Here is a 26360-nt window from a genome sequence, read left to right on the forward strand (position 1 = left end):
TGGTACCTTGGGTTAAGAACTTAATTCGTTTCGGAGGTCCATTCTTAACCTGCAACTGTTCTTAACCTGAAGCACCACTTTAGCTAATGGGGCATCCTGCTGCCGCTGCGCTGCTGAAGCACGATTTCTGTTCTCATCCTGAAGCAAAGTTCTTAACCCGAGGTACTATTTCTGGGTTAGTGGAGTCTGTAACCTGAAGCATCTGTAACCTGAAGTGTCTGTAACCTGAAGCGTCTGTAACCTGAGGTACCACTGTACATAGTAGGTGAGTGGGTGGGGGAACATCTCAGAAGTAAATGTCAGCTATCAGAGATTTTGTAGAATAGAACAGAGTACAGAGAATAATACAGCACTTTTCAAAGCACTTCATTCCCATTCTCTAGTCGTAATCCTTACATACCGCCTTCTCTTTGTAGTAACCAACCCGATCTGATACTCCTGAACTTCCTTGCGATTGGAATGCAAATCCCAGGTAGAATTTGCACTTGTCAGGATTTTGCAGTCCACTTTGGATGCCCAGAAAGTGCACATAAACATCCATTTTACATAATGCTTAACTCAAAATGCATATTTCGCTGGACAATGAATTGGAAACTGTGTGTTTTGAGGGTGTGTTTCACATTGAAAATGAGCACAAAAATTAACGCAGTGGGATTCAACAGGATGGAAAGACTTTTAACTGAAAGCCAGCAAGACTGAAACCAGATGCAATCAGCTGCTTACCCTTGCAAAGTAATCCAATGTTATCATTCCCCATGTTGCGGAGAAGGGAGACAAGGATACCTAGTGAGTTCAAGGCAGAGGTGAGAGTTGAACCAGGAACTTCCTGATCTTGTAGCTCGCTATGCTACACCATCCTCAACATTTTTCCACAGCATTGCCATTGGTGGCCCCATCTGAGGTCATTCAAAACTCTCCGCAAACCAAAACTCTCATGCATCTCAGTGAAAAGCCTGACCTCAAACTCACCCCAGCAGTATAACCCAAGAGCTCAGATTCCCCAGTAGCTTTCATGTCAGATCTGTTTTCTCATCTGCTCCTACCAGATTGGATGCTACAAGTGAAGAGCCTCCCCCCTCATATACACACACAGTCCCTGATGAGCATGCAAAGTTCCCTTGCCAGCAGTCACGATAGCAAGGCAATGGACTAATGTGCTGTCAGATAGTGTTGTGTCAAAATCTGGGTGATGAGTACATTTATACCAGCACCACGGTAGTAGCACCTAGAGGTGCAGGAATGTTGATAGAGAGCCAGTCTTCGCCACTGATAGCAGATGAGCCTGGTCTAGCCCAGATTCCTTTTCAACCCAAAGCAGAATTGCTGGCTATTTGTGTGCACACAAGTTTGTGTTCCTTTTTTTGCTCTCCTCATTTGGACAAGGCATCCATTTTCTGAAGGAATCCACCTTGATTCTAAAAGCTTCCTTGAGCTCTGAATGCTAACCATGTTAGGCTCCTCCTGGATTTGGTGGTAACTTTTGTGATCCGCAATGTACACTCTCTCGGTTTTCAATAACTTCCAAGCTTTCTGGAAGGATATTACTTCCTTAACCAGCATTGAGAAGCCTGTGGTACTCTGGATATTGCTGGACTCCTAAAATATACTCAGAGTCCTGTAGTGATTTCATGCTCTTTATTGCAGCTTGTAAAACTGTAATTTAATTGCCCCCCCCCAACCTCAGGCTTTTATATACATTATTTACATAATGAGTCCCATCTGATTGGCTGATTCTGCTTCCCTCCTGGAGCCTGATTGGTCTTTTTCTACAGGCCAATCAGTTGTTACATTCTACGATCCTACCAGCCTAATAGGCTGATTCTGCTTCCCTCCTGGAGCCTGATTGGTCTTTTCCTGCAAGCCAATCAGTTGTTGCATTCTAGGATCCTACTTGCCTATTGTTCGAGGATCCAAGCTTAGTACATAACTCTCAGTTCTTAATGTCCCTGACCATTAGCTATTCTGCCTGGGGCTGGTGGTAGCTGGAGTTCAGCAATTTATGGAAGGCCACAAATCCCAGATTCCTGCTCTTCACTTTCACCTTCCATTTTACAGGCCTACTCATTTTTTTGTCATTTGGGGCATCTATAACTTTTGTTGTGACAGGAACACACCTTTGCCAAGTGTGCCAAGCAGCTGCAATGAAGGAATCTTTATTTGCCCAATGTGGGCTTGAACCCATGACCCTGATATTAAGAATCACATCCTCTACAGACTGAGCCATCTGATTTACCATATTTTTCGCTCCATAGGACACACTTTTTCCCTCTTAAAAACTAAGGGGGAAAGTCTGTGCGTCCTATGGAGCAAATGCAGGGGAGAGGCAGGCAGGAAAAGCCCCCAAGCTTCACACGGCTCTTGAGGGCTTTTCTCCAAGAGGGTGCGCGGCTCCTGTGGGCTTTTGCGGGAGGTGGGGAAATTGCCATAGCCGCACGCAGCCTCTCCAGCCAGGAGAGGCTGCACAGGGCTAAAGAAACCAAGGCAGTGAGCGCAATTCATCCTGCTCGCTGCTTTGGCTTCCTCTTTAGCCTTGTGCAGCCTAACCCAGCTGGAGAGGCTCTTTGGGGCTGGGGAGGGGGGAAAATATTTTTTTCCTTGATTTCCCCCTCTAAAAACTAGGCGTGTCTTGTGGTCTGGTGCGTCCTATAGAGCGAAAAATACGGTACTTTTACACAACAGTGCTCAGAGTAGCTCAAAACATAAACACACACACAGAGTTGTAAATACTCACAAGCAAAATAAATACAGAAAATAAATCCATACAAAAACAATGGAAGTATGCTAACCTAGCATTTTGGTTTATTTTGGTTCCATTTTTGTTGTGCTATAGCACCTTCGGACAGCAATAATGTGGCTGAATTAGGGAAGCATCACAGAACAACTAATAAAGCCAAATAAAACCACCACGAAAGCATTATTATTGTGTCACAAACATGTTGCAGAACACACCCACAATAACACACCAGCCTGTGGGGGACCATCTTCTAATCCCTTTCCACCCTCTGTGGAGACCACCTTCCAGACCAACTCCAACCTGATATTTCTGAAACTTACAGATTGTTTTGAAATCCACGGGGAGAAAAGCAAGACAGTGATCACATTAGGGTGAAAAAGGATCCTGGAGGAACAAGCCCTGAGATCACTGGAAGGTCACTGGTGCTTTTTCAGAAACACTGTATTCCTGGAGGAAATGGATAGAAAACCTTTCCAATCCCAAGGAGACCCTTGTGTTTCAACGTATTTTATTTATTTATTTATTTATTGTGGTCTGCTTTGTTTGCAAAATGGAACATCATTATTCCTTAATGAGTAAATGGGAGTAAGTGTTTGTAGGAGGCACACCAGAAATAAGGTATTTAGATCCCCCACTACATACACAAAAAGCTAATAGCAGATCTGTGAAAATTGTTTCAACATAGCAGACAGCAGGGTAGTTTCAATTTGCTCAACCCCAGCCAAGAATGATGGACCTGAAAAGCACTGGATGACTCCCACCTCCACAGATTCAGATCTATTCTATTCTGATCTCATCCTTGTCATTGTAGGGCTTGTATGCTGTAATTTAACCATATGGTGTAGGGCTTATTCTCCAGTTACAGGCTGGGTGATGCCCAAAAACCTGTCAGCAGTGAAGAGGAAATAACTAATTTAAGATGTGCCATTCCCACTAAAGGGGGAGCCAGGCCTTTTGCTAATGGAGCAAGAGAAACAGAGGTCCTAGGATTCCACATGGAGAGGACTTTGATGTTGCTTCCAAAACCCAAGCTGTCTTTACAATCTGTGGTCCAAAGCCATTTCTCTCCTTGTTGTAACATTTGTATGTTACATAAGACAGGCCGAGATGATGCATCATCCACTTGTCTTCTAGGCTCCGATTCAAAATTCAATTTGCAAGCCTAGTCGTTCAGAAAGGCCAATGAAAGGTCAAGTGTTGACGCAAGATGGAAAATGAAAAGAACAGTTTGTCTCAGATTCCATAGCTCTCTATGGCCTTACCCCATCCAATTTCTCAGTCCTAATATTCTCCATGACCTTTGGTTTCCCAACTGTACCATCCTCAGATGCCCAAAGACCTCGTAAGCTTTTAAACAATATGCTTTATCCTTGGATGCTCCTCATGCTTTTAGGACAGCAATAAGATGTCTCATCCATTCTCCAAACTCACCTCTTCCTAAAGCCTTTTGTTTTTATTCTTATTCTTAATTAAATTTGTATACTGTCCTATACCTGTAGGTCTTTGGCTTCCATGGTAACATAGGAAGCTGCCATATAAGAAGTCGAATCATTGGTATCGAAAATATCAATTGGCTCTTCAGAGTTTCAGACAGGAGTCTCCCCCAGTCCTACCTGGAAAGGCCAGGGATTTAATTTGGGACTTTCTGCAGGTGCTGTACCACTGAGCTACGGCGTAACACTGTCACCTTCCTCCTCAGTTGAAATGAATCCTAAGTAGCTGAAAGAGTAGTTGCTCATCTTCATACCTTGTTTCTCTGGCCAGTGGCGGAGGAAGAGGAGTGCGGGGGGAGCGTACCGTCCCTGGCAGCGTGATCCCGGTGGGGTGCCATCACGGCTGCCCCCCCCCCGCTCGCGCTGGGCGCCATGCCCCCACAGGTGGTGTGCCACGCCCTCAGGACGCATGCCACACCCCTGTGGGCAGCGCACCACGCCCCCAGGGCACGTGCCACCCCCACCCCCACCTGTTCTCCGCCCCCCGGAGCATGAAGCTCCGCCACTGTCTCTGGCCATACCCCCTCCCTCTCTTCTTGGTTGTCCTTGCATAGACTTCTTTTCACGGTGAGGAAACCTGGAGGCCCAAGCACTATTTTGGACAGACCTTGTTTCAACCTTCTTGCCCATGCAGAGATCATTGTAAGATGGAAAGCTTCCTGTAATTTTCTCCCAAGTCACAGCTCTAAATTCACTCCTAATGCAATTTTGAATAAAACTAGATATTAAATTTTGGTCCCAGGATCCCAGAGGAAATAAACAAAGCAAGGCAAAATAAACCAAGGTGGGTTCTCTCCTGTAACAACAGTGGTTTCAAATAAATCTCTCCAACCTTGATTAAATCGGCCCCAGCAGTTTCTCTTTGTTTACATATATTCTAGAAATTTTAAGCACGCTATTTTGTTACTGAGACTGATATAAAGGGCCTTCTGCCTCATATTCAAAGCCATTATAAAATGGACATGCCTGATTCTAAACTTATTTTCATGGAAGTAAGCGCCTTTGATTTGGATGAAACCTATTTCCATTAAAAGTTGTGATCCTTTACACATGTCCTCCATAATATGTTCAATTGGGACTTACATCTGAGTAAGCATCCATAAGATTCATTACAAGCATGCTTACAGTTTCAAGATAAAAAAATTGCTCACATATTTGAAAAGGTTAGATTATGAAGCTCTATGCAGCAGGGACTTCTCTACTCCCCACTCCCCCTTCTCTTTTTGATTATGAAATTTGTAAAAAAAGAAAGAAAGAATTTTTTAGTAATGATGGCAGAGTAGACCCAGTTAAACAAATAGAATTGAGTTACTGAGGTAATTTAATTCCAATGGGTATGCTCTGAATAGGATTAATGTTGGATAATGCCAGTTATCACCACCTTAAAAAGTAAATAAATTTTGCATTGGAAAATGTTCAAATTATACCTTTTGAAGTTACATTTTGACATACTTTTTGAAAACAAACATCTAGTCCCTTGATTACATAGGCTAACTTGCTAAATCTAGTGGTCACAATCTGGCTAAAGTTGGTTGTGAATCATGACCTGCTGGAAACATAAGAGGCTGCTTCCATTGATTTCAACAGGCTTTGGTCATGATGGTGTTCACTAGATGGAGAGAAATAATTCCACACTTGATGTTGTCTTTAAAAACCCAACCAAATCCAACCACAAAATTAGCTAAGGGATTCTTATCCCTTGCCATTGTGCTTCAGTTCTGTGTAGGATTGCAACCTATGCCCTTTTTTGTTCGAAGGGATGGAGGACGAATCTATTTTAAATAGATTTATACATGGAATTTGGCCATTTCAACTGAACTGATCTTTACCAGCCTTCTGCATCTAGCACTGAGTTGTCACAACACTGCAGCCTCACCTCTGAGATGTCATTGATCAGATTTGCTGTTTACTGTTGCTGCTGGTAAGGAGTCCCAGGGCAAGGGATGGCCTAGCATGTTCCCAGTTGTCCTGCCAACCAGGATGCCATTGCTGATTCCAGAGCAAGAGAAGAGTGGAAACTACGGCAGCTAACTCTCTTGTCTTCTTGTCCACAGATTAGATAAGAGGGATGGGCAACCATGATGGCGTGACCCCAAAGGGAGTTGTCTCTGGGTTTTCTAGAAGCATGAGGATTTGTGATTCAGCAGAAGACCGTCAGTAATGTATTATTGGATGGGAATTGAAACTGTGTGTTTGCTGCCCAGAGTGAGAGTCTTAATTGCAATGTTTTTAACACGCTGCAAAGTTGCAGATACCACTCAATTCGAGAGACTGAACCAGTACAGAGTAAGGCCCTACCTGAGTGAAAGGCAGGCAGGCAGGGATTATCTTGCTGTTAGTACGATGCTGTATTGCCCTAGGTGGAGGTGAGTAAATCAGCTACTTGTAAGTTATGCTTAATGCTGCCAAGAATTATTATTCTTTAACTAGGCATTCATTTTGTGACAAATTTGGGAGATGTTACTGTGGAGGGGGAATAATAATAATAATAATTTTCAAATATAAAGTGGTATGGTGAAACAGTTTATGCACAAACATACACACATATATATAATTAATCATGTGCAAAATAATATGCAGTTAGATGTATAAAAGCTGTATATTTTTATAGAGTTATATGGATAGTTGCATTATCTGTTTATGTGCTTTTCATGTTAGGAATCCTGGAGTGTAGAAGTGTTCAATAAGTATACACTATTATAACATAATAAGGTGTATATAATACAGAAAACAATGCACCTAAATTATGTTGATGATATAGTTTTAGCAGAACAACTAAAAAAAAACCCACCTCAGTGAGATCAAGGAGCAAGATGGGAATTAGAAGAAAGAAAACCTGTGGCAATAAGCTCAATGTCAAGATTTTCAGAAAATCCCAATTCCATTTGTTCCTAAGTACATTGAGGCTACATCAAGCTTGGCATGGTGGTAGAAGGACTAAATGGGCCATTTTATCCCTTTAAAGTCTCTACTGCGCTACTTCCACTAGCATTATAAGTCTGAGCACAACAGTGTATTCCTCCAGCACCTAATGCCAGAATCCATCAACATGGGAGCTGGGAGCAGATGGGATGAGTGACAGCTGAAATCCACCTGAGCATGTGCCAGGGGAATCCTTTCTCCAAAGACGGCACCATGGGGTACCTTAGCAGATGGACCACCACTTGGCAGTTGACAAGCAGCCAGCTCCTGTGCTTACCTCCTGAAAAGAGACAAGAAGCCTGTCCTGTTTAAAGAATGTGGCCTTCCATTCCAAACTAGCCCTGGCATTTTTTTTATAAAGAGGCAATCCTATTCTATTAAGCTCTTTGCTGCTGCCTTCTGGGTTTCTTGGTGTGAAATAATAATGACAAAGAAGAAGAAGAAGAAGAAGAAGAAGAAGAAGAAGAAGAAGAAGAAGGAGGAGGAGGAGGAAAGAAGAAGGCATTGCTTATAGAGACAGGGGGACTCTGTGACTGTCACTCCATTAACCTGCATAAAATTATGGACTTTTAGGCTCTCAAGAGAAATGCTTCACATGGGAAAAACCAGTCAACGTGGATGAACTATGTGGGGAAACCTTTTCAGCTGTTTCCAGAATATGCAATTGGTAGTCAGATCTTTGCTTGGGTGCAAGCTTAAGGACCATGCTACTGGTTTTTCCCATTAAATAAAACAAAGCATGAGCCTCTAATTATTCCAGGGCCTTTAATTATTTCAGGACTCTTTTGCTTTCAACTCAACACTGCCACAACTTGTTTTGTGTATTCATGTCAGAAATGACTGACAATTAAGGAGCAGTTGTCTAAAGGCAGCTGATGGTGTCCTTGAGTCCTGAGAGAGCACCTGTTCAAGCCGAACCTTCTCTTTGCTTCATTCACTTGTGAGGAGTGAACTGTCTAACTAACACTATTCATATGGGAAGCCTTTGTGATAGAAATGTCAGCTGCTTGGAATGTCACTACCAGATGCTTTCAAGTTGTCCTTAAAATTTCAGAGGACTACCAGTGATGTCTCAGATGAAACCTGATAGCTATCATGCTCCCCCTATGTTGCCATCACTGGCACCAATTGTTTCTAAGATCTATCTATCTCCATGTCTCAATCCAAGCTGAAGAGAAAATCAGATCTGTTTAGCTTCCCCCAGTTAGAAAAAATTATGGTGGGCAGAGGAAACTCTCTCCTTTCCATTCTCCCAAAGGCTCTCTTTAAAGAGAAATCCATATCACAAGTAAAATCCACTTCAAAAGAGGCCAGAGTAGTATCTGTAATCATTTTTAAACTCATTTTTGTTGTTCCCTGTTGCTGGGAGTAATCCGTTCATAGCTTGATCTGAAATGTGCTTTGTTGTCAATCACTTTCTTCAAGGCCTGGAGACTCTGGGCAAAATTCCATTCCAGCATCCTAAAAGGTTGCTTAATACAAGGGTACACTCAATGATCCACAAGGCAATTCGACAGTGGAAGGGGACATTGGACAATGGAATGGTCTGGAATTGGCCGGCAATATGGATATGAGTATTGGGTACTTGAGAAGCGAGGGAGGAATGTACTCTAGAAACTCTCCCCTTGGTTGGAAATGATGTATGATGAAGGTACAATTCATCTCCTCTGCAGAATCTGACCAAAGGCCCATATTTCTTAGCTCAGTGTCAGAGAACATGTTTTGCATGCAAAAGGTCCCAAGTTCGATTGGGACCAGCTAAACAAATGCTGCTAAGTGGATGATTTGATTAACATCTCTGTGATCAAAGAGCAGGTGACTTGATGGACCTCTATCTGAGACCTTGGAAAGTGGATGCCAAAGAGCTACACAGGGAAAAATTGAGCTGGTGTAAGGCAGTCTTGGGAGGCGGGTGGCGCTGTGGGTTAAACCACAGAGCCTAGGACTTGCCGATCAGAAGGTCGGCGGTTCGAATCCCCGCAACGGGGTGAGCTCGTTGCTCAGTCCCTGCTCCTGCCAACCTAGCAGTTCGAAAGCACGTCAAAGTGCAAGTAGATAAATAGGTACCACTCTGGCGGGAAGGTAAACAGTGTTTCCGTGCGCTGCTCCGGTTCACCAGAAGCAGCTTAGTCATGCTGGCCACATGACCCGGAAGCTGTACGCCGGCTCCCTCGGCCACTAAAGCGAGATGAGCGCCGCAACCCCAGAGTCAGCCATGACTGGACCTAATGGTCAAGGGTCCCTTTACCTTTACCTTTAAGGCAGTCTTGGGATGGTGACAGATCTGGATAACAGCTGGATTTTATATTTTAAAAAACGTGGGAAAATCCATTGTGCGTTTCTTCTTCCCAGAAACAAGCCTTCTGCACAAAGGTACAATTTTCAAATATTGCTCCATTCGCTTTTGCCTCTGGCCACCTCTGCCACTTCACACATCAGGAAGAACTGTGGACCTTGTACAAAAAGGGGCTCCCTGCTTCTGCCCTTATGGGGCATGAACCAAGACAGAGGTGGCTTATAAAAATACCAAAAACCGATCACAAGAGGCTGTGGTTCTGCCATCACTACCCAAGTGTCTCCTGCTGCAAACAGTTCCAGGTAGCAAAAGTGAAGACAGAAGACAAGAGACTTCAGAGATTTGTTGCCCTAATAATTCAGTAAGGAAGACCAGGTGTTGCCTTGGGTAACAACCTCATCATGCCATCAGCCTTTGGGCAGATGGGGACAGGAGGACCATTTCCCTGCCCTTGCAAACAGGTTCCTTTCTGATTGTTTTTGCCACTTTCAAGCCGAGGGAGTAAGGGCATTCTAGCCTCTGCCCTCAGCACCTCTTTCAGCAGAGAAACACTTGGCTGTATGACTCAATCAGAGGTGAACAGCAAACAGAGTGTGTGGGGGGAGAGAGTTTTCTTCCTTTTCCTTCAGTAGAATAAAACCTTGCATGAGATCAATAGTTTCTTTGGTTTTCTGTTCCTGCTCCTTAAGGGCAGCTGGCTTATTGCATTTCCATTGATCAGATACACAGGCAGGGCAGCTCGGCAGAGATCAACCGAGTGTTGCGATTTAATTTTCAGCAATTTTGAGCAAAATGACTTTAAAATGAGCCAGGGAGGGGTGTGGGGGGGACACTCTTTGTTCTTATTAGAATATCACCAACATCAAACTGTGTCGTTTTCACACTTTTGACATAATCTCTATCCTCCCCACACACACCCCTAAAAAATTTGAAAAATAGGATTCTAATTTTTGAATTCTAAATTGACAACTTTCCCTTCACTTGGAACCGAAAGTCAAGCTATACACAAGCGGCAGGAGTCACCACATGATGAATTTGGTCTAGGAAGGGGAATGAAAGGTTCACGTGCATTTTTAAGAGAGGGAAGGAGAAGAAAGTGAAAGGGGAACATCTGGTATGAATGCAAATAACTAGGTATGGTGGAATAGACTATCAAGAACAACCAGGGGCTAGGCTATTGGAAAGAAAGTAGGCTAGAAGCTATGAAGCACAATCCTTATAAGTTCAAGGGGGCATATTTCCTTTGTGTATAAGAGTGCACAGGATTTGTAGACCCACAGCTTGACCCTATGCTTGGTCATTCAGAAATACGCCCTGCTTATCGCAACAGGACTTACACAGAGCAATCCTATCCACAAGCGCTAAAAAGTACATCATATTGAATTGAGTGTGGCTTACTCCCGGGTAAGTGGGGCTCAGATTGCAGAATTTACTCCCTCATAGGGATGACTGATCACCTTCTCATTCTCTCTAAAGCTGGTCACAGCTTTTTGGATATTCCATGCAAGCACTTGAAAAGCCTTCAGGGTCCCCGTCCCCCCCCCCCCCGTGCTGGCTTTGAACACCTGAAATATTCCCTTCAGGTATCCACTGCTGCCATCTCCTGCCCCTTCCCCAAAGGCAAAAAAAAAAAAAAAAAGCATATTGTGGAGGGAAATGACAGCAAATGCAGCAGCTATCACTCCCACATGTTTTTCCTCCTGAGGATATAGGCTGAGAATGCAAATCCCAATATCCTTGGTGAGGAAGAAGTCACTTTTTGTGTTATTTCCCACTGCAGAGGAAGCTATTGGGAGAAGCTGTTTTGAACTGCATAAGAAGTGCTCTTCAGGCTGAAGTGTTCTCAGGATTGCTCAGTCCATTACTCTCTAATAAGTCCCACTGTCTTACTCCTTACTGCTTAGGATTACCACCTAGGATTCACTGACACCCAAAGACGATCACAAATGATGCAAAGATACAACAACAGTCCTTTCCTTGGGGGCAAAACATAGCTAGAGTTGTCTGCCTTGCTCCAACAAAGATGGCACATTACCTCTTGATGGTTCTTATTTCCTGGGATAAACATAAAAACCATTGTCTACACAAGTGATGGAGAACCCGTGGCCTTCCAGATGTTGAACTTCCTTCATCCCTGACTATTGGCCCTTCTGTCTGCAGCTGCAGGGAGTTGAAATCCAGCGACATCTGGAGGTCCACAGGTTCTCCAGCCATAAATGGCACTGTTTGCTTGTCTATTGGCTTGCTGCCTGGCAGGTGAGCAGCTGGAAGGATTCTTATATTTGCCTGTAGGGAGATACCCAAACCTATGTCACACCAAAGCCATATTTCGGTCTGGCATCTTGATTCAAAATGATGGCCAACATGCAAACACTGCCAAAGAGCACTGCCCCCAACTTGGGAACTCTTCTGCCAAGTTTGGTGACAATAGCTCAACTTGTCAGCTATTATAGAGAACAAACAAACAAATCACTTTCCAAAATATATAGTACATTTGTTTAATTTAATATACTTATATCCCACCTGTCTCCCAAGTTGGGATTCATTATTCTTACTAGTAGTAACACATTTGCTTTCCAAATACTGTATTTTTCCATGTATAAAATGATGCTTTTTGCTAAAAAGAGAGAGAGAGATGCAAAAATTGGATGTTGTCTTATACACAGATAGTGAATGCAGAGGGGGGATGTGCGATTAATGGCAGCAGCAAACAGGAGATTGGCAGCAGCAATTGGGCGGGTGATTGGCAAGTGGGCAGGTGGGCTGTTGGTGGTGGTGAGTGGGCAGACAATTGGTGGCTGCGGTGAGGTGTTCGATTGGCAGTTGCTGTGGCAAGCAATTGGCAGTGGCAGGCAGGCGGTTGAGCAATTGGCGGAAGTGACCTCCCCCACCCCAAAAAAGCTAAACAACTTAATTTCTTAATTTTGGGTGGAAAAAAAATAGGGGTCGTCTTATAATTGGGGGTGTCTTATACACAGAAAATTATGGTAATCCTTTCTGGAAGTGCATGGGTAGCAGCCCTTTGCCTTTCCAGCACAGGCATGAAAAGCAACCCAGGAACATATGTATTTCACATATGTTCCCATGTTGCTTTTTACACATCACTTCCCTGAGTAGCAATCAGGACAAAGCACACACACACACACACACACACGCACGCATTTTGCTCTCAAGTATTTACAGTCAGGGGTCCCTTTATCTTTATTTACATACAATTTCCTACCACTGTTACCTGGTGCCAGGTCTCTGCAGTGTTTTTGACTTTCTTTCTTTTTTAACTGCAAAGCTCTGCTGGATCAAGCCCACCATCAATAAATAGATTGAAGCTTTCAGGGTCAATGCTGGTCCCATAGTGGTTTATTTTCAGCAGATGCAGCAATATTTGCAAGCTGGTCAATTTCTTCGTAAAGCCAGTGTTTGGGTTTTGAGAATTAAAGCTGGCATTTTGCCGTTTTACCAAGGTGAAATGGCATTACAAACAAACTAAGTAATGAAGCAGGGGAGGATTAATATCCTCATGCACATTCACCAGATGCTAACTATTGGATAACCAACCTCATAAAACCAACATGCTTATGTCTAATTAATGCTTGAAGGGGTTAACACCATAAAGTGAGCTGTCCTGCCAGGGTTAGTGAGGTGACTCCTCCTCACCTATATCAGTCATATAGTTGTACCTTAGTCTACCAGAAAAGCTCAATATGTGAGTAGGTCTGTTCCAGTTGTTCCGGTTCTGACCACATGGCTCTAACAAGCCTCCCTTGAGTTCCTATACCAATACTTTAGGAACTTTTACCACTGTAAGTAAGCCAAGTTTTACTGCCTGTGCAACTTTTTCTGAATGCTGTATGGGAAAGCACATGAACTAGACCTTGAAGTGTTTGTAAGTAAACCAATTTTAACATACCAAACTCTTGGAACTTTGAAGTGTCAGGCATAGCTCTAATGGCTTTAGCCCAAACGTAGCAGAGTTTTCCTGCACAGCGAAGAAGCTAGTTGCGGTGGAAATGACTAGTCAGCTAGACTCAGAATAACTATTTACAGGATTTATTAAAAGGAAAAGAAACCAGCAGAGTTTCTGCATACAAAACAAAGTAAAATAAATCCTTTCTTTCTCTCTCTCTCTTAACCATACACAGCACTCCTACTCCTAACACACCCAACACCAAACTGTGCTAGCATTCCTAGATAACAGAGTTGAGTGCTGGTCGTTAACCAATCGGAGTAAGTAGTTTCTAGGTCAAGCAGACCTTGGCTTTCTGCCAAGAGTAAATTGACACTGCCTTGAGTTAATTGTGTGAAGCCAGAATCTGTAAGTTTTCATGAGAATCAATTAACAGAAACTGGTCTTTTTCTATGCTAGGAGAAGAGGGAAGTTTTGGAACTCACAAGGGCATATTTTAAAAGCCTAACAGCCTATATTTCCACACTCGGCTTTGCTGCATATTTTGTGGTTTTAAATCTCTGCTGGGGTTCTCTGGGGTATTTGCCCCAAACCTGGATCTTGGCATCCAGGGAATTCTCCTTTCTATATACCTATTTTATTTTTTCCTTGAACTAACAACAGAGAAGTTTTATACAACAATGTCCCACACCTCTGAGCAAGAAGAACATAAATAGTAGGGCTGTGCATCAGACTGAGCTGAACCAGAAACTGAATTGGTCCAAATGCAAAGTGGAATGTGTCTCTTCCACCTGCATCCACCTCAAAACTATATGTTTAATTGGGGGTTTAAAAAAACTTAATTAAGCATGTAGTTAGGAGGCAGGGTGGGGAGGAGAAACAGCATCTCCTTCCCCAACAGAATGCAAACTGCTTTGAGGTTTCGTTTTTAACAATCAAGCAGCATACAGATTGTATTAAATAAATTAATGAATAAATGCTCTTGTGTGAATGTCCTGCTTCCAGACTTCCCATAGGCATCTGGATGGTGACTGTGGGAACAGACTGTGGATTAGATGAATCTTGGCTCTGGTCCAGCCTGGTTCTTCTGTTTGAAGGACCTGGTCTCCAAGCTTTAGAGTCTGACCACTGTCTCCTCCTGAACTGCATAGTCAGTGCTGGTGTTGAGAAGGAATTGTCAGAGAGATGGATGAGAGGAGATAATATATTATGTTTTGGAGAACCAGCAGCCTTTCATTTCTGGAGGGGATCCAGAGCCTCTTGACTGTCCCTTCTCCTGAGAAAAGCATAGGCGAATTGCACTAATTTCTAGTATTTATAACAGCTAGTGCTCCAATCCCCATTCTCACATCTGGTTGCATAGCTAGCTAACTTCTTTGAAATAAGCAAAGGAACAATACCCGTCATACCAAGCAGCTCCAGGAGCAAAAGGATGAATGTGGGCATTCAGCACAGAGCAACAACCAGCACAGCACTGGGGGGAAATATTTGAGTTAAATGACAGGATTCAGTCTACAACAGGCAGTGGTGACCACCAACTTGGATGACTTTAAAAGAGTATTAGACAAATTCATGGAGGAGAAGGCTCTCAGTAGCTACTAATCCTACTAATATTCAGGGCTGTCTTGACCCAGGGGTGCAAGGGGTGTGGGGCGCCAGGTGCCCACCGCTGAAGCCGCCTAAGCTCTTAACTATCTACCGGTTATGAAATAATAAATAATTTTGATCAAGCTAGAAAAAACAAAATACATACAGTGGTACCTCGGGTTAAGAACTTAATTTGTTCTGGAGGTTCTTAACCTGAAACTATTCTTAACCTGAAGCACCACTTTAGCTAATGGGGCCTTCTGCTGCCGCTGCGCCGCTGCTGCACCATCTCTGTTCTCATCATGAAGAAAAGTTTTTAACCCAAGGTAATATTTCTGGGTTAGCGGAGTCTGTAACCTGAAGCATCTGTAACCCGAGGAACCACTGTATATACCTAGGTATTACCGAAATGTATACCTACTGTTTCACTAAAGGACTTTCGACTTTGTATGCTCATTTACCAAAGATACTTGTCATTCACAATGGCAGCACTTGTCAGACTCAATGGCGCCGTGTACGTTAAATTAATTCTTACATCATAATAAAAGTTAATTTGGGGGCTAAACTAAATTTGAGGGCACTGGGCAGATCTTTGCACCCCAGCAGTGCATATGCTAAAGACTGCGCTGGATATGTTCTGTCTCCACTGTTGGAGGGCACATGCCTCTAAATACCAGTCGCTGGGAAGGAAGAGGTGCTGTTGCACTCAGGTCCTGCTTGTGGACTTCTCACAGGCATCTGGTTGGCCTGATCCAGCAGCCTCCTCTCGTGTCCTTTTTCTTCTTATGAATTCTTAGGAGAAAATGGAGGACATGGAGTGGCAGATGCAGAAGTGGGGGTTCCAAGGGATTGAAAGTGGGGAGAACAGGATCCCAGGGAAAGGGTTCTGGGAAATAGAGGTTTGGACAAGCATATCTCCTGGCTCCTTTGTTACAACCCATCTTTACAGTGACACTTCCATACATATTTCCACCATTTGGAGGGCATTTTACTAGTAAGTTATAAGACATTAAAATATCAATTATTGGAAGGTAATAGCTTTATGTTCTCTTATGTAGCTCCAACATAAATGTCAGCGTTAAGAAATGATATTTCATTCTGGGACTAACAAATCAGGGACCTAGTGTACGGGGGAGAAATGATTGGAACTACTTGAAAGCTGCCTGAACCAGAGAAACTGCAAACATATTTATATTCTTACGACGGAAGAGGGGAAAATACACCCCTGGGCATGTTTTAAGTGTCCTCCGTCTTTTGGATAAATGGTGATGCTAAACAAAAAACAAAAAAAAGGGAAAGGGGGAAAATGAAAAGATGACCTTACAATAATATCCTCATGATCCAACTGCGACTGAGCTTTCCAACATACCGAAATCATTTGCAATATGTTCCGAGTGGAAATTTTTATGCTGCTTTATAATTCATCTGCTTCCTTATGGACCTGAACAAAAAAGGGCAGGATTTCCTTCCCTCTCTTTCCAAATGGTGTCTCTCGTGTAGAATTGCCGGGGCACCCTCTGGGGTTCATGCAACCTTGCTTTGCTTTCACTCTCAAGAGGCAGTATGCCTCTGAATATCAGCTGCTGGAAAACACAAGAGGGCAAGTATTGCTGCTTGTGGACTTCCCAGAAACATCTGGTTGGTCAACATGGGAACAGGGTGCTGGGCTACAAGGGCCATTGACTGCGAGGTTCTCCTGATGTGGTGTAGTGGTTAAGAGCAGTGGACTCATAATCTGGTGAACCGGGTTTGATTCCGTGCTCCTCCACATGCAGCTGCTGGGTGACTCTCACAGAGTGTTTGTTGTGGGGGAGGAAGGGAAAGGAGAATGTTAACCGCTTTGAGACTCCTTAGGGTAGTGATAAAGTGGGATATCAAATCCAAGCCCTTCTCTTCTAATGGAACCAGGAGTACTGGAACCTACTACGCAAAGTCCTAGACCTATGGAGTGCCTGGTTTGTTCCCTGTGTACCCAGTGTCTGACACCAGGTCAGGGCTAGGCATGAAACCTTTCGACAGAATTTGAAGCTCAGGACTGAACCAGATGTTATGCACACCATAGGGATGCAAGTGAAAATCGTGTTGCTAGAACAGGATTTCTGATCCATCCTGCATCTGGAAACAGTTATGCCATGAACTGGCCCTCCACATTGTTGGAGTGTACGGCTATCAGTGGCTACTAGCCATTATGACTAGGTTCTGCCTTCACTATTGGAGTCAGTATGCCCCTGAATACCAGTTCCTGGGAATCACATCCTGCACTCATATCTTGCTTGTAGGCTTCTCATGGATATCTTGTTGGCCAGGGTGGGAACACAGTGCTGGACTAGATGGGCCATTAGGTTCTGGGGTTCTTGGAAGAATGAAAATAGGTGTTGATATATTCCTGATATTCTACAGAACAGCAAAGGCTATCCATTGAGTAATGGTCCATTCTACCCCATGCCAGTGAAAATACAGACAGTGCTACAGAAATGCAAAAGGGGGCTGAGCCTTTTGAAATTCATATCCTTTGAATGTGAAGCTTTTTTCAGAGAGCCAGTCATGATGATAGTGACTCAAACATGAGGTCAAATGAGGATTTTCTATACTTCTGTATTCCATCTTTCTTATACAAAGCTCAGAGTGGTGGCATAAATGGTTCCCCCCAACCAACCAACCAATCCATTTTACCACCATAGCAGTCCGGTGAGGTATGCTGGGCTGAAGGAGGTGACCAGCCCACAGTCACCCAGTGAGCTTTGTGCTTGAAAAGAGGCTTGAATCTCCTTGCTGTAGACTAGAAGGGATAGGGAACCTCTGGTCCTCTATATGTTGATGGGCTCCCAACTCTCATCAGCCGCAGCCAGCAATGGTCAGGGATGATAGCAGTTGTAGCCGAACAACATGTGGAGGTCCACAAATCCACTACAGTGCTACCTCGGGTTAAGAACTTAATTTGTTCTGGAGGTCCATTATTAACCTGAAACTGTTCTTAACCTGAGGTACCAGTTTAGCTAATGGGGCCTCCCGCTGCCACCGCACCGCTGCCCCATGATTTCTGTTCTCATCCTGAAGCAAAGTTCTTAACCCGAGGTACTATTTCTGAGTCTGTAACCTGAAGCATCTGTAACCTGAAGCGTCTGTAACCCAAGGTACCACTGTATTCCTGTCCTGGGATAGACAATACTAAGTTACATGGACCAATGCTTTGACCTGGCAGCTTCCCATGTTCCTTAGCTAATAAACCGCCACTTTGAACTGGAGGAACAGCAAGGTCTCCTCATGTTACTCATGCATCTCCCAACTGAATAGTTGGCCATGGTGCAAGCTTTATTACATTGCAGAGTCCAGCTTAGTGCAAGCTTCATTACCCGGCTTAGTGCACTGCTTAGTGCAAGCAAACTTGCCTCTCTCGCATCACTTAGTGCAAGCTTTCCTATATGGCTGTGTCCGACTTTAGCAGGAGCTATGTCTCTGGAGGTTTTCCTCCTGAAGGGTCATAGTTCCATCGCAGGACTGACAAAAGGATCAGAGTGGCACAGAATGCATAAACATTTGATGTAACCTATGGGTCACAATAAACATAGGACTCTAGCATAAGGCATGGAAAAGCAGCAGCCTCAGATTACAGATTCCAAGTGCCTTGAAGGGTAGCAGAGTTGGGAGAAAAAGCACAGCATACTTTTGGGCAAGAGAATCCATTGTTCTTCTCTTTTGTTCTTTGACACCCTGGTTTCCTTTGAGAGGAACTGGGGAGACAGAAATTTAAAGTATAAATAGATAAGCAAACAAACAAACTCACTAGAGAGTCCTCAGCCATAAGCCTCGTGGAATTTAATAGGCTTTCTTCCCATTTCAGTGATGTTATAGCTAGAGAATTGCCTTCTGATCAAGTGTGTGTGTGTGTGTGTGTGTGTGTGTGTGTGTGTGGTGCAGGAATGTCAGAGAAGTCTGGTGAAAATGGAGCAGAAATTGCCAGTGTTCATTTATTTGTCCCACGTCCAGAATGGAAATTGACCCAGCAAAAATTATCAGTATTTGCTGTTATTGTTTCTTTCAGTCCACAAAACGGTACATTACTTCCCCTCCCCCATTTGCGCTGAAATGAATGGGGTGGAATCATGTAATGACAACCTAATTTAGTTAATTAATTGTGTACATTACATAAGTCACATACTTTTGTCACAGTGGACAGCAAGACAAATAACATAGTTTTTGACTGAAGACGAACTGTGGAACGGAAACAGAGCTGCAAGCTGCATGCAGGACAGAATACAAAGCAGAACGCAGGACAGAATGCAAAGCAAGGCCTTTTCACATCCCTTATATGGTGGGGGCACCAACCAGATTTCCTGCATCAAAATGTTTTGAGCCTGCCCTTGGCTTAGGAAGGAGATTGGAGGTTGGGCATAAAGGTCAGAGCTACTCATGTTCTCACAATTTGCAATAATAAGCTCTTTTGGCCAACAATGTTGGAGCAACATAAAAAGAGAGAATTAGCTTCCTTAAACCCACTTTTACTTCTGGCCCTTCATGTTTTTTGTTCTTGGTCATTGAGAAACAGCTTTTTGCAACATCCACCCATGTACTCCAGGTGTAGGTTTGGAAATGGCTGTCCCTTTGCTCACAAGTGGGATGTGTTTAGTATGTTCCAGCCAAGCAGAGCAAATCCATTTCCCTCCCTAATATTCCCTTCATATATACTCCTGTGTTTTCTGTCCCGCACGGTTGTCCTGGAATTCTGTGTGTGCTTAGAACAGCTGCTTGGTTCCTCCTTGCTACGCTTCACTGATGCGTGGAGTGACAACTCTATGGAGTTTGTAATGAGCTTCATGGTCCCTTGACTCTGATCATAAATTTGATTGCTAAATAATCATCCATCTATTTACTTGCTGCATCCAATGAACATGCCTTGTAGAGATAAATAATGGCGTTGCATCGCTGTGTTTCTTCCTCCAAGGAACTCTTGGGTTCCCAAGCAATTCCTCACCCAAACACTGATGAGGCTCAGATCTGCTGATCTTCAGGGGATGGAATTGCATCAGAGTGCCTTCAAATTGTTCATTGTTAAGGGCCAGTAGGAGTACTTAAAGTAGGGGTGGGCAACCCATAGGCCACTTCCAGCCTCCCAAGCCACTGGAAGTTGCCTGTCAGGGCCCCCCTCTGCCCTACTCCTGATCCAATTAGGAAATGAAGCCCTCTTCTATTTCGAGAAAATATTCAAAGAGCAAGAAGACAGTAGGATCTTTTCTTCCACCTTAGTGATAAGTACCACAGCACTAAGATCAGTGATCTGCCTGCTCTGTAAGACTAAAAGGCAGTATTTATACACACACACCATCACTAGGATAGGGAGAAATGCTTCCTTTTGATTCTTAAAAAGCATGCAGACAACACTTGAAGGGCACCAGGTTGGTGATGCCTGGCTGAAACTCATACCCCAACCTGTGTTTTTAGTACCACCATTATTACACTGTGTAACCCATAATGTGGGCATTTCCATGAATCAGGCTGGCAGCCTGGCTGAACCTGTTGAATTCCCAAAGAACTTGCTGAACTCACAACAGAATAGCAAATGAACTGAAGGCCTCTGACAGGGCTGTGGAAACTTTTTTAGCCTGAGGGCTCCACTTCTTTGTGGACAACCTTCCAGAAGCCACATGCCAGCGTTGGACACATCTAAAAGCAAACATGGTAAGAGCAATGGATGTGACTCTTGCTCATGATCTATCCATGTAAACACACACACACAAACAAACAAACAAACAAACAAACAACCTCCAGGGCTGGCCCAAGACATTTTGGCACCTGAGGCAAACCACAAATGGTGCTCCCCTACCACCCGGCCAGGGAAGAAGGGGCAAGTGAAGATCTACATCAGGAGATATGATCACTGTTGGAAGCTCTGCCAGTGACTGAGCCCTTTGTGAAAAGAGCCCCACCCTTAAGGATGTTAGAAAATTCCAGTGAAAACAGAAACAGTACCTGAAAGTGCCAATGCTCACTAATTCATCCCACCTTCAGAACAAAAATCAATCCAGTAAATACAATCAGTATCCTCTATTGTTGTTGTTTTCAGTTTGCAAATGATACATAAATGACTACAGTTTTCCCCTGTTTGCACTGTTTCCTTTGCAATGAAATGAATATAGTGGGAAAATATAATGACAACATATCTTACATAAGTTGTGCAATTAATTACATAATTAATTTTTTTATTTAATTTACATAATTAATTACATAATTAACTATCTGCCACAGCAGATAGTCAGACAAAGAACATAGCTTTTGGCAGATGAACTGCAGTGAATGGAAACAGTGCTGCTGAATACAGGAGAGAATGGAAAATGTTTCCCTCTTACATCCATACTCATGCCACCACATACACTCAATGTGGTAATCACAACCCACGCACCACCAAATCCCTCCATCAAATGTGCACCAAAATTCTTCCCCCCGCTCAGCTTTTTCACAGGCCACTTTACCTTACATTCCCCTTGAAGAACCAATAAACAGCTTATAATTATAAGCTGCCTAGATGGAGTGGCCACAAAATGTTAGCTGCTCAAAGTTCTTTGGAAGAAGAGCAGGATATAAGTGGAATGAATCAAGCCAAAGAAACACACAGCTGTTTGGCCTAAGAATTTTTCTGGCAGGCGGGTGAGATCAGATGTGGCAATCCTAACCCCACAGCCCATTGTGTACTATGAAAACTTCTGTCCAATATATCCTAGCAGAATGAGCCTCCATGTAATTTAATCAGAAGAATGAGCTGGAAATGTTTGCAAGAGCTAATGTTTGCCCTTCTGAAAGTTGGAGATTTGGTTTTAATTAAATTACAAGTGCTCCTTGTTAATATAACCAACGAAACATTTATTCTTTGGCCCCAATTCTTTTTCTCCTGCACGCAAGATCTATGCCCAGTTCCTCAAGCAAACAACCAAGTCTTTTTCGGGGCTCAGCCCTACCATCTCAGGCAAAAAACACAGAAGTTAAAGAGTAACAATCACTCCATAATTTAGTTCATGCTTGTATTTTTCATCATGGGTTGGAAGCACCATTTGGAATTTCTCCTTCAGCAATCAAAATGTTTTAGGTCATTCCTCAGCTTCTCTTTTTAGCTGCTGATCTGAGATACACATATACAGCCGAACCCATCTGCAGTGTCATAACACTTTAATCAGTCATGGCTTCCCAAAGTTCAAAGTCCTGGGAACTGTAGTTCCTTAAGGGTGTTTTGAGTTGTTAGAAGACCTTTATTCCCCTCACAAAGTTACAATTCCCAGAGTCGCCTGTGAAGAGGAATTGTAGTTCTGTGAAGGGAACAGAGATCGCCTAAAAACTCTCAGCACTGCTAACAAACTATACTTCCCAGGATGTGGGGAAGCCTTAGCTGTTCAAAGCTATATGGTCTTGATGGCATCATCACGTTGGCTACAAGTAGTTGGAATTGGATTCTGATTTTGTGTAGGTCTTTTAGAAAGAAAGAAAGAAAGAAAGAAAGAAAGAAAGAAAGAAAGAAAGGCAGGCAGGCAGGCAGGCACCTGCATGGATAGTATATAAAGAAGGATGAAAGAGGTGCACACAAAATTTGTTTTCCAAGCAAGCATCACAGTACCTTGTAGAGGCCATGGCTGCATCCGCAGTAAGTGCTTTCCATGGTGTAGCTCCTCTGCACTCCTATTTCCCGCCAAACCACCACGCGGGCTGTCGAGTCACGTGACTTCTCTACCAGGAAGCTGCAGCTGCTCATGAGAAATACAGGAGCTACTTTGTCCAAGATCTTTGGCAGGGTCTGCAACACATACACACACACAATAAATCTATAATCATTTAAATGTGTTCATCGTTGGATAAACCTACCACATTTTATCTACCTTTACAGCCACTTTTTTTTTCCTCCAAGCAGCTCAAAATAGCACCCGTGGGTTCTTCCCCTCTCCTCCAGTTTATCCTCACAACAACCCTGTAAGGTAGGTAAAGCTAAGAGACAGTGACTGGTCCAAGGTCACATCATGGCTGAGTGGGGATTTGAACAATGCTCTCCTAGGTTCTAGTTAACCACAACACCACACTGTCTATGACAGTGCATATATGAAACCTGTGATGTAGTGGTTAAGGGATTGTGGTGTGATCTGGGATACCCCCCAAGTTTAAATCTGGGAACTGGTCATAGCTCAGTGGTAGAACATCTTCTTGGCTTCTAGAGGTCCTAGGTTCAACCCCCAGCTTCTTCAGGTAGGGCTGGGAATGTCCCCTGTCTTAAAACCTGCAGGGTGACTTCCTGCCAATGTAGGCAATACTGAACGTGGTGGACTAATGATCTGACTTGATATAAGGCAGCTTCCAATATTCTTCTCTCATCTCAGTGATGAACCCATTGGATGTCCTTATGCAAACCAGTATCTCTTGACCTCAGTCTTTGTCCATCTGTATTGGTTGTTGCAGAATTGTTGCAATCCTCTGTTCAGCAACTGTTTGTCCTGGATGACTACTCTGGGCATGATGGTATCTCGGTCCTGCCCCCGCTTTCCACATACAGCTAGCTGAGTAGCCTGCCAGCAAATACTTCTTCCCAGGTACTCCATTCTACATATCTCTTTTCAGTTTCAGACTGACAACTAAAGCAACAGGCAGCAGCATTCAAGAAACCAGTTTTGGTCCAGAGGCTTCACCTTGCTGACTGATCCCCCTGCTGTAATAAATAACATTATGCTGGCGAATAAATGTGGGAAACTGCTTGCGTGGCAGTTGAAGAAGAGACAAAAATTAAATACAGTCACAAATCTAGAAATTGAAGGAAGAAATATTCAGAACCCCATGGAAATTAGAAAGTGCTTCCAGAGATACTTCAAAAAATTATATACTCAAGGGCCGCAAGACGAGGTTGAGATTAAACAATTTTTGGAAAGAAATGGACTAACGAAGTTGTCACAAAAAAACAGATTAATCCTGAACAACAAAATAACACGACAAGAGATTGAACAAGCCATTCAGAACATGCAACTGGGCAAATCTCCAGGGCCAGACGGCTTGACCTCCAAGTATTATAAGACATTAAAAGACTACTTGATCCAACCAATGATGGAGGTCTGTAACGAAATTATGGAGGGGAAGAGGGCGCCGGAATCGTGGAAGGAAGCCTTTATCACATTGATACCAAAACTGGAAACTGAAAAGACACAACTCAAGAACTATCGTCCCATTTCCCTTTTAAATGTGGATTACAAAATATTTGCAGATGTTTTGGCAAGTAGATTTAAAAGAGTTTTAAATGAGGTAATTCATAAAGACCAAGCAGGCTTTCTCCCAGGTAGACACATGTTTGCTAATACAAGGAACATTATTGACATTCTGGAACTTTTGCAAACAGATATAAACACAAAAGCAGTGCTAATTTTTATAGATGCGGAGAAGGCCTTTGATAATATTTCTTGGAAATTTATGAAGGGAAATTTAAAAGAAATGGGAGTGGGACGGGGGTTTGAGAATGGGATTGATGCAATATATTCAGAACAAAAGGCCAAATTGATAGTTAACAATGTGGTTACAGAAGAGTTCAAAATTGAAAAAGGAACACGACAAGGCTGCCCGATCTCCCCTCTGTTATTTATTTCGGTTCTAGAGGTGCTCTTGAACATGATCAGAGGGGACCGGTTGGTGGAAGGGATTCAGGTCGGAGCGAAACAATACAAACTTAAAGCTTTTGCAGATGACCTAGTTTTGACCCTGCAGGAGCCAGAATCTAGTACGAAAAGAGTATTACAATTGATTCAGGACTTTGGTCGGGTGGCGGGATTTAAATTAAACAAACAGAAAACCAAGGTGCTGGGAAAAAATTTGACAGATACAGAGTCAGAACGGTTTCAGAGAGAAACAGAACTAACTATGGTTAAAAAGGTAAAGTACCTAGGGGTAAACATAACAGCAAAAAATCTGAGTCTATTTAAGGATAACTATGAAAAATGTTGGTCTGAAATTAAGAGAGACTTGGACAGTTGGACAAAACTGAAGCTTTCTTTGTTAGGCCGAATTGCTGCTATTAAGATGAATGTATTGCCAAAAATGTTGTTTTTGTTTCAAACACTACAGATTGTGGACAAGACGGAGTGCTTCCGGAAGTGGCAGAAAGATATATCTAAATTTGTCTGGCAGGGCAAAAAGCCCAGAATTAAGTTTAAGATATTAACAGATGCGAAAGAAAGAGGGGGCTTTGCCCTGCCAGACTTAAAGTTGTACTATGAAGCTGCAGCTTTCTGCTGGCTAAAAGACTGGCTACTTCTCGAAGACACTGACGTACTGGACCTGGAAGGTTTTAACAGTGCTTTTGGTTGGCATGCATACTTATGGTATGACAAAGTTAAGATCAATAAGGCCTTTAAGAACCATATTGTCAGGAAAGCAGTGTTTAATGTCTGGACAAAATATAAAGACTTATTGGGAAAATAAAACTCCAAGGTGGCTTTCACCTCTGGAAGCTAAGGCCCGAAAAAGACCCAATATGGAGGCCAAATGGCCAAAATATTGGGAAATATTAGAAAAAGATGGAGACAACTGGAAATTGCAGAGTTTGGAGAAAATGAAGGATAAAGTGCGAGACTGGTTACATTACGCTCAGATTAAAGAAGTTTTTAAAAATGACAAAAAGTTAGGGTTCCAGGTGGAGAAATCGAAGTTAGAAACAGAATTGTTAGAACCAAAGACTAAGGTACTATCTAGAATGTATAACTTGCTGTTAAAATGGAATACACAAGACGAAATGGTTAAATCGGCTATGATAAAGTGGGTGCAGGACATTGGGCATAACATTATGTTTGAGGATTGGGAAAGGTTGTGGACCACTGGGCTGAACTTCACCGCATGTAATGCTCTGAAGGAAAATGTAATGAAAATGATATATAGATGGTACATGACCCCAGTTAAACTTGCCAAAATATACCATTCGTCTAATAATAAATGTTGGAAATGTAAAGAAAATGAAGGAACATTCTTTCACCTCTGGTGGACATGCCCTAAGGTGAAGGCCTTCTGGGAAATGATATATAATGAGCTGAAAAAGGTATTTAAGTATACCTTCACTAAGAAACCAGAGGCCTTCCTTCTGGGTATTGTCGGCCAGAAGGTGCTAAAGAAGGACCGAACATTCTTTATGTATGCAACAACGGCAGCAAGGATACTCATCGCAAAAAACTGGAAAACTCAAGATCTACCCACACTGGAAGAGTGGCAGATGCAGCTGATGGACTATATGCAACTGGCCGAGATGACTGGCAGAATCCGAGACCTGGGAGAAGAGAAGATTGAGGAAGACTGGAAGAAATATAAGATGTATCTACAAAAACATTGTAATTTGGTTGAATGTTAAGAAGGATGCTAGATTATAAAAAATTGGCCACCACTAAATTAGATTTAAATTTGATGATAAGTGAGACTAAAGAAAAT

General features: G+C 43.0%; 1 protein-coding gene across 4 annotated transcripts in view; it reads right to left on the minus strand.

Moving 5' to 3' along the window:
• The window catches only part of AGBL1 (AGBL carboxypeptidase 1), a 411962-nt gene that overhangs the window by 163287 nt on the left and 222315 nt on the right, over positions 1-26360 (minus strand). For all 4 annotated transcript variants that reach the window (XM_081838750.1, XM_081838751.1, XM_081838753.1 and 1 more), the window contains one exon: positions 22537-22713. In XM_081838750.1, coding sequence (XP_081694876.1) covers positions 22537-22713 — 177 coding nt within the window. The remainder of the gene's footprint in view (positions 1-22536; positions 22714-26360) is intronic.

The sequence above is a fragment of the Podarcis erhardii genome, assembly GCF_964252035.2.
Source record: "Podarcis erhardii genome assembly, chromosome: 14".
NCBI classification, from domain to species: Eukaryota; Metazoa; Chordata; class Lepidosauria; order Squamata; family Lacertidae; genus Podarcis; species Podarcis erhardii.